Source organism: Vipera ursinii, assembly GCF_947247035.1.
Source record: "Vipera ursinii genome assembly, chromosome: 2".
In the NCBI taxonomy this organism is placed as follows: Eukaryota; Metazoa; Chordata; class Lepidosauria; order Squamata; family Viperidae; genus Vipera; species Vipera ursinii.
Window position 1 is genome coordinate 18730929 of NC_139513.1, and position 9159 is coordinate 18740087.

Sequence of the window (9159 nt, forward strand, 5' to 3'; positions counted from 1 at the left end):
CATTTTGAACTGAGGTCCACTGCCAGGGGGCTCCTTTATCTAAAAGCCTATGGAGTGGCTCGGCTATGGTGGCTTTTCCGGGTAAGAAGGAGTGGTAGAAATTTAGGAGCCCTAGGAATGCCTGGAGCTCCGTTTTATTTTTTTGGGGGGGTGCGGCTTGGATTGCTTGAATTTTGGCATTGGTGGGGTGGATGCCTTTGCCGTCTATTCTGTACCCTAGGAAATCTGTGGAGGGGACTCCTATTGAGCATTTTTCCCGTTTTAGTTTTAGCCCAGCTGCCCTGAAACTTGTAAGGACCTCGTGTAGTCTGGTTGCTAGTGAGTGGGTGGAGTCGCCCGCGATGAGGACGTCATCAAAATACGGGCAGACTCCGGGGATGCCCTTGAGGGTTCGTTCCATGACTTCCTGGAATATTCCAGGTGCCACAGAGATGCCGAATTGGAGGCGGTTCACTTTGAACGCCCCCCTGTGCGTTACTATAGTTTGGGCATCTGCTGTTTCCCTAGTTACTGGAAGTTGAAGGAAAGCATGTGCTAAGTCTAATTTGGCAAAAATGGAGCCGGAGCCTATTTCTGAGAGGACATCCCTTACTGATGGGACTGGGTATGCGTGGGGATTGAGTGCGCGGTTCAGGGTTGCTTTATAGTCCGCGCATATTCTCACGTCCCCATTGGGTTTGACAGGTGTCACGATGGGGGTTTCCCACGTTCCGCTGTCAGTGGGTTCTATGACTCCTAATTTAAGTAAGCGGTCTAGCTCCCTGTCTATTTTTTGTTTTAGGGCGAAAGGGACTTTTCTGGCTTTTATCCTGATTGGTCCTATCTCCGGTTTGAATTTGAGGTCGATGGGGGCTCCGTTGTATTTTCCCAACGAGCCATCAAATACATCTGCGAAATTTTTGCAGATATTTTCTAGGGAATTGGTGTGAATACGATTCGTCCCTTCGAGGCGAATGCCTAATGCCTCGAACCAGTCTAATCCGATTAGGTTGGTTCTGGGTTGTTTTGTTATTTGCGCTGTTAAGTGTCCTGAGAATTTTTTAAAATCGACCTTCAGGGTGGCCTGTCCTTTTAAATCTATTTGTGCCCCTTGAAAATCTGCCAGCATAACCTTGGAGGGTTGGATGGGGATGCGGTGATTGGTTTTGCTAACTATTTTCTGGAGGGTGTCCCCTGACAGGATGGAAACGGAGGATCCTGAGTCGACCTCCATTTCGCAGGGGATTCCCTGGATTTTGACCCATGCTCTCACCTTGGCTCGGGGGATATTGTTCGCTGGTGATTTAGTTAGGGAAAATACAGACCCTACAACTCCCATGGGAGGGCGGGGAGGGGCAGTCCTACCTGCGGGGATCTCGTCAAGATCGTGGAGGGTCTCCCGGTTTAGGCTGCGACAAGCTGATCGGATGTGGCCGGTCTTGCCACAACCGTGGCACTTCGCGTTCCTAAACCTGCAGGTAGCTCTAGCGTGGCTTCCGCCACAGCTGGCACACTTCGCCCTGGTGTTGGTCTGCAGTTTCTTCGTGTTGGGGCCCGTCTGTCGGTCTTGGTTGCGGTTCTTTTCCCGGCCGGCGGCCATCCGGTTGAAACGGGAGAGGATCGCATCGACCCCGGATTCGGGCTCCGGCGGCCCTTGGTCGAGCTCCCTGGCCTGATGGACGGAGTTGCCTGAGTTTTCGCCAAACGTCTCGGTTTCGTCGCGATGGCTGTCTTCGTACGCCATTATCTCCAGCGTGAGCTCTGCGAGGTCCATTGTGGGCTTTGCTACAAGCTTCCTCTGCAGACGCACGTTCTGGAGACCGGCGATAACTTGATCGCGGATTCGGTCCTCCAGGTCGGGGAAATGGCACTTGCGGGCGGCGTGCCTGACGGTTGCGATGAAAGCGGTGGAGGTTTCACCTGGCTGCTGCTTCCGACGGGCGAAATAGAGCCGCCAATACAGTTCTGACCGCCTTGGCATGAAGTGTTTGCTGAGGCGGTCTGTGAGCTCGGCATACGGTATGGTGGCGACCGGGTCCGGGCTGCAGAGGCCAACGGCGACATCGTATACCGCTGGCCTGCTAAGGCATAGGAGCGCGGCAGCCTTGTGGCGGTCCTCCGTGATTTTATTCACGAGGAGGTACCCCTCGACCTGGCCTAAATGCGACTCCCATCCTTCAGGGTGCCGGACGTCGAACTCCCTTATGTGTCCTAGGTTTGCCATTCCGGGTCCGCGGTACTTCGGGCACCTGGGAGGTTGGCTTGTCCGGTCGGTGACTTAGCTAGTGACTTCAGCGGTTGACCGGACAGCAACGCTCCTGGCCCGTGACTTCAGCTAGTACCAGGATCCCATCCTCGTCGCCAGGTGGATTATCGGCAGGAAGGACAAGGGAGACGCGTCTTCGTTAACAGGTTTATTTAGTCAGCCCGGACGAAAGACAGAACAGAGAAACATGCCTTATATAGGTAGCTGTCAAACGGGACAGCAAATCAGTAGTGGGCGTTTTTCCCGCCAAAGAACCAGGGCCAATGGGTCAGCGTGTGGGTCGGAATCTCCCTAGTGATAGTGCGAGTGCCTTAGCTAGCGAGGGAATCCCGTCAGCTGGTTTTGGCGGGCGGTCGGAGCTTTGACAGCTAGCCGCCGGTACTGCGCATCCGTCAGTTTTGACAGCTCGCGGCTGCCGCTGTGGGCTAGCCGCGGTTTTGACAGTTCGCGGCTTAATGCGCATGCGCGGCGTTTGACAGCTGTCAAACGGCCACGTGTACTCGTAGGCCACGGGAGCGACTGCACATGTGTTAACTTTGACAGCTGTCAGTGCGGCCGCGAAATGCGGCCTATGACAGCTGTCATTATAGTTTGCAGTATATTGCATTTAGTATCCTAGTATGTTGTTTGCTTAGCTAGTATTCTATGACTATCACTAAGTGTTGCACCTCACGATGAAGTGTTGTATTTTATGATTGATGATGAATGCATGTTTATGGTGTTCATGATTATGATTTATCATTACGTACTTGTATGTACACTGAGAGCTTATGCACCGGAGACAAAGTCCTTGGCCAATAAAGAATTCTATTCTATTCAAAATGAAGGAGGAGAGGGAGGATCAGAAAGCGTCTCCTTACTTTTTCCAGGTTTTTCTTCTTGCCTGCCTCTAACCTGACTTCTTCTGAGGGGTAGTCTCTGAACATACAGTAGTTGCTAGGACAGGTGGTTGCTGAGGAAATGACGTTTCAGAGAAAGAGAAAGAAGGGGGGAAGGTGGATTGAAATTAGAGAACGTAATAGAGCCAGAAGCTAAATTGCATCCCCATCTCTCCCCACGGCGGTCTTCTCCATCCTGCGCTGAGAATGAAGCCTAAGAGAAAGCAAATGTGACGGTAAATCTTAAAGGTGGATGGAGGAGGGGTTTTAGGGTTTATCGGACTTTCACACACTCAGTACTATGGGTGTAGGTAGGAGTGATCTGTTGGAAAAGCACATGCAAGGCAAGTGGATAGAGGATGAATGGGGACTGCCTGTTACGGGGTGTGTAAGATGCACAGGTTGGTGTGTGTAATGTAGAAAAGGCAGAGAAAATAAGCTAAAAGCTTGCTCCCAAATACCAGTGTTATGAAGCCACTGGTGAATGTGCTGTGATATTGTTGAAGGAGAATGATTTCCGTTTGTTTGTTTGCCTGCAGCAAATCTTAACAAACCCCACAGGGACAAATGCTTTAATAAAATGGAGAGGGCAAGTAGAGAGCTCCATACAGTAACAGCTGGATTAATTTATCCTTGTTAGGGTTTTTTTATTTCTTCCTATAATCCATTCCGAGGCTTCATCGTCTTTGTTTTTCTTCATGACAATTGTTATGATTTAAGCTGCTGTTACTCCTGTTTTACAGGCATGGACTGAATGACAAGCATTGTTTTATAGTTTCGAGATCACACAGTGAAACTTTACCTTAAGGTGGGGTTTGGGGGGGGGGAAAGCAACTGGATTTGCATCCACCCTCCCTAGCCACCAAATTATTTTGGTTTGATTCTCACAGTTTATTTATACCACTCCAATTTATAATGTTAATGCTGGGAAAGGTTGAGGGCAAAGAAGAAAGGGACGACAGAGAATGAGGTGGCTGGATGGAGTCACTGAAGCAGTAGGTGTGAGCTTAAATGGACTCCAGAAGATGGTAGAGGACAGGAAGGCCTGGAGGAACGTTGTTCATGGGGTTGCAATGGGTCAGACACGACTTCGCAACTAACAACAATTTATAATGTGGTTTGTTTGGTTCTGGTGTAATGTTGCGTAAATGCAACTTTGGCAATTCGTGAACCCATGTTTTGTGGCTTAGTATGTTTTACAAATCCAGTTGGTGTTTTTTTTCAACAAACCATGGTTTAGTATGATACAAAGGGCTGAGTCAAAGAGAAGGATCTGGGTTGTTTGTAGGGTTGCAGGGAATAAAACTTCTATACGTCAACATCTGTACGTCAAATCCTGACATTCAGAACGACTTGCCTTTAGAAGCTATGGATCTCCATCACTGGAAGTTTTTAAGAAGAGATTAGACAACCATTTGTCCAGAATGGTATATAGGATCTCCTGCTTGAGCAGGGGGTTCGACTAGAAGACCTCCACGGTCTCTTCCAGCTCTATTATTCTATATTCTATTTTGTATTCTTTACAGAGAACTAACCTCGGTGCCTTGGTGGAGCAGTGGGCTAATGCCTCCTTAAGTAACACCAGCTGCCTGCAATTAGTGCAGGTTCGAGTCCCACCAGGCTCAAGGTTGACTCAGCCTTCCATCCTTCCGAGGTAGGTAAAATGAGGACCCAGATTGTTGGGGGCAATTAAGCTGACTTTGTAATAATGCCGCTTGGGGGGGGGCGAAAGCCCTAACAAGCAGGCATATACATAGAATGAAGGCTACTGCTAAGCTTGTAAGCCGCCCTGAGTCTTTGGAGAAGGGCGGGATATAAATGGAATTTAAAAAAAAAACCTAGTGCCAAGGAGAAATTTCCAGACAGAACAATTTACCAGTGGAATGACTTGCCTCCAGACATTATGGGTGCTCCAACATTGGAGGTTTTTAAGAATAGATTGGACAACCATTTGTCCGGAATGATATAGTGCAGGGGTGTCAAACTCAATTTCACTGAGGGCCGCATCAGCATTGCGGTTGCCCTCAGGGGGCCGGGTGGGTATGGCCAGGGTGGGTGTTGCCTACTGGGTGGGTGTGGCTAGGTTGTGTATGGCCTACTGGGTGGGCGTGGCCAGCTCTACATCGTTCGCATCAAGGGTGCCTATGGGGGCCTGGGCAGGAGTGGGACAGATCTGAGGGTCTCTGGCAGAAGGAAGGTCTCTGGGCCAGGGCCAAGGCAGTGGGGGCCGTTCCCTCACTGTTTCCAGGATGGCTTCGCGGGCCGCATGAAACCACTTCGCAGGCCAGATCTGGCCCCCGGGCCTTGTGTTTGACATGTCTGATATAGTGTTTCCTACTTGAGCAGGGGGTTGGACTAGAAGACCTCCAAGGTCCCTTCCAGCTCTGTTATTCTTTCCATGGTCTTCTTAATAATTCAGCATTAAAATAACTCTCATTCTCTCTCTTGATGGGACCCAGGGCTTTCTCGTCACTCGACGTGGAACCTCAGGTTGAAGGCGAAAGGGATGGCAAGCTCAGAAAAAGCTTGTCTGAAGAGCCAGACGGGTAGAGAACGGGAAGCGGGCAAGAAGCCAGACCAGAGAATTCCCACCTGTGACGAAAGTATCCGAGATGCATCCCTTGGGAATGAAAAAAAGGATCTTGGGTACCAGGTAAAAGAAAACCAACCGCTTCCCATCCAGTCTCAGCCAGGGGTGTGCTGGGCTTGCCCAGATGGCACCTTTCTCAAGCTGATCCTAAAGGCTGGGACAGGTTTAGATAAACCAAAGGAAGGGTCCATCTGCCAAGTCTTCATTGAGCCCAATCATGAAGGACCCTTGAGCTACCCATCCCGCAGGTGGACCGAAGTAGAGCTGGGTGGGGGTGACGCCGAATGGGACGGTGTGGTGGACCGTGGTTTGGAAACCATGCTGGCAGGGGAGCAGGCTGAACTGAGGCTGACAGCCGGCGGCACCGTCACTGTCCAGTTGGCAAGCTTCACGGAAGCCAAAGACTCTTGGGAGATGAGTGCAAGTGAGAAGTGGGACTTGGTCCTCAGCAATAAAGAGCGCGGCAGTGAGCTGTATAGGGCGGGAGCCATTGAGGCAGCTGCCAGGCGCTACGCTAGGGCCTTGCGCCTGCTCGTGGTAGCTGCTCCTCCCCCGGATTATGACCAGATCAAGGCGGAGCTTCACACCAACTTGGCCGCCTGTCAGCTACGGTTGCACCAGCCGGCCAACGCCGCTCAAAACTGTTCCAAGACTCTTGTGCTCCAACCGGCCAACCCCAAGGCCTTGTTTCGTCGAGGCTTGGCCTGCGATGCGATGAATGACCTGGAGGGGGCAGCGCAAGACCTAAAGGGCGTCTTGCGAGTTGAGCCAGGAAACCGAGCAGCCCGCCGGGAATTGGAAAGGGTTACTGAGAGGATCCGAGCACGGGATGCTAGATTGGCTCAGGCCATGCAGAAAATGTTTGCTTGAATAAAATCATGTTACCACGTCAGTGTTGGGGGATTGCATTTTCCTTGTGATTCAGGTGAGCAACCGAAAATTGGAGCTGGTGCTTGACACTATGAAGTTTATGGCTGGGCAGGATTAGCCTTTGGTGTCTTTGCACCAAACCGAACACCATTTGCCTTTAACACACTTTCTTACCTGTGGAAAAATCGACTGAATACAGATAGTCCTCGACTTACGACCTACACACTGAGCCCAAAATTTATGTTGCTAAGTGAAATATTTGTTAAGTGAGTTTTGGCCCACTTTACGACTTTTCTTGCCGCTATTGTTAAATGAATCATTGCAGTTATGAAGTTAGTAACACAGAAGTTAAGTGAATCTGGCTTCCCCATTCATTTTGCTAGTCAGAAGGTTGCAAAAGCGCATCACATGACCCCGGGACTCTGCAACCGTCATAAATATGGACCAGTTAATTTTGATCATGTGACCATGGGGATGCTGCAACAGTCGTAAGTGTGAAGGCAAATTAGGCTAAATTACTCCATTTTCAGCAAAGAAACAGCATTTTCAGAGCTGCTTTAAATCATCTTTTGTGGCTTATTAGAGCCCAGTCCTTGTGTAATTTGGAGAAGGAGGGAGAAACGGCACAGGTAGTCCTTGACTTACAACACAGCTCATTTAGTGACTGAATTGCAGCAGCACTGAAAAAAAGGTGACTTATGACTTTTTTTACACTTAAAACTGTTGCAACATCCCCACGGTCACGTGATCAAAATTCAGATGTTTCACAACTGACTCATATTTATGATGGTTGCAGTCTCCCGGGATCATGTGATCCCCTTTTGTGAACTTCTGACAAAGCAAAGCCAATGGGGAAACCAGATTCACTTTATTTTTAAATCCCATTTATATCCCGCCCTTCTCCGAAGACTCAGGGCGGCTTACAATTTAAGCACAAACCAATGTGCTTAGCAATAGCCTTCATTCTATGTATGTGCCTGCTTATTAGGGCTTTCACACACACACCTCCCAAGCGGCATTATTACAAAGTCAGCTTCTTGCCCCCAACAATCTGGGTCCTCATTTTACCTACCTCGGAAGGATGGAAGACTGAGTCAACCTTGAGCCTGGTGGGATGCGAACCTGCACTAACAACCATGTGACTAATTGCAGTTATTTACTTAACCACTCTGGAAAGAAAGGTCGCGAAATGGGGCAAAACTACTTAACGACTGTCTCACTTAGCAGCAGAAATGTTGCGCTCAATTTCAGTCATAGGTCAAGGACTACCTGTATTTTGAAAACTTGCACGTTGAAAAACAAAAGGAGCAAACTATATGCAAATTTACAACACAGGCCAAATTTTGGGTGTGGCACTTGTTTACATGGCAATGAAGAAATCTGAATATTACAGAATTCATTTTTAAAAAAAAAACAAACAAAAAACAAAACTTGAAGGTGTGATGCTGGAGAGTCTGCTGTAATGGAGGAAAGCCAAAATCTCCCACCTACTATTATCATAGTTTTTCCCAGTTCTCTCCTTGCTCTTCTGGGGCTGTCACATGCTCAGTGAATTGCTTTAAATCCATACATATTCCTTTTTTGCTGTTTCTAAGCAACCATCTCCTAAGAGACCGCAGAACCTGGGGATGGTAAGCCAGTGGGGGGGGGGGGAGGTGAGAAAAAATTGACTGGGGTGAAAGAAAGGATATCGAACTTTCCCTTTGTAAATACAATTACTGTACATCGGATGCTGGGAATCAATCAAATGTCTTTATTAACAGATTCTGTAACCATGTCACTTGCAAACAGAGATAGAGTACAGTCCAACATCCAAAAGGGGGGGGAGGGGGAATGAATGGGAAGTTTGTATGACAATATGAGATTTGGCACAGATTAGAGACGACGGGAGGCCTTAAAAATGCAAAATAATGCAGTTTTTTTCTAACTGAAGCCTCCCCATGCCTGATCCCTGAAATGCACAATGTTGAGTGCCCATTAAATTATCCAACCAATTTTGGTCGATGCAACTCAGCAAAGGTCTACTCATTAATCAGAACGAGGCATGTGTCAAAGTCTCAGTCGTCTCATGTCCATTTGTTAATTAAAGGAGCTGTTTCTGTAAATTGTTCTCCCGTTTATATCAAACTATTGCATGTAATAAAGCAGCACCTCAAAAGGACAGTATTGGTCTTTCTTCTATGCTAATTTACTACCTGCAGCATCATTCATAGAAAAGAGTATTCAAAAATATCCTACATTCACTTCCAGATTGAAATAAGGTAGGATTCTGCCACCACATCTAGTGGGCATCATATAGAATATCTCCAGAATCAATTTGCATGTCCCAAAAGGGGTGGATTACAGACCATTGTCTGATTACGGACCATAGGTGTGGGTTGCAATTTTGAGTATTTTTCCCAAATCCTCCCTGAAAAACTAGTTAGTAGCAATAGCCGGAATAGCTCGGTCCTTCTCTTAGCTTACTACAGGTAGTCCTGAAGTTATGACTGTAATGGACCTTACCCACCATGGCCATAAAGCACGTCAGTCACATGGCCAACCCAATTTTATGAACTTTTTTTGTAAGCCATAAT

General features: G+C 48.2%; 1 protein-coding gene across 6 annotated transcripts in view; it reads left to right on the forward strand.

Annotated features, from left to right (window-relative positions):
• FKBPL (FKBP prolyl isomerase like) overlaps nt 1-9159 on the forward strand; it is a 58929-nt gene that overhangs the window by 13926 nt on the left and 35844 nt on the right. The window contains exon 2 of one of the 6 annotated variants that reach the window (XM_083355677.1): nt 5583-8215. The exons of the other annotated variants lie outside the window; for them this stretch is intronic. Coding sequence (XP_083211803.1) covers nt 5630-6583 — 954 coding nt within the window. The 5' untranslated portion in view covers nt 5583-5629 and the 3' untranslated portion in view covers nt 6584-8215. Of the gene's footprint in view, nt 1-5582; nt 8216-9159 lie in introns of those variants that run through there. 6 annotated transcript variants of the gene reach the window in all.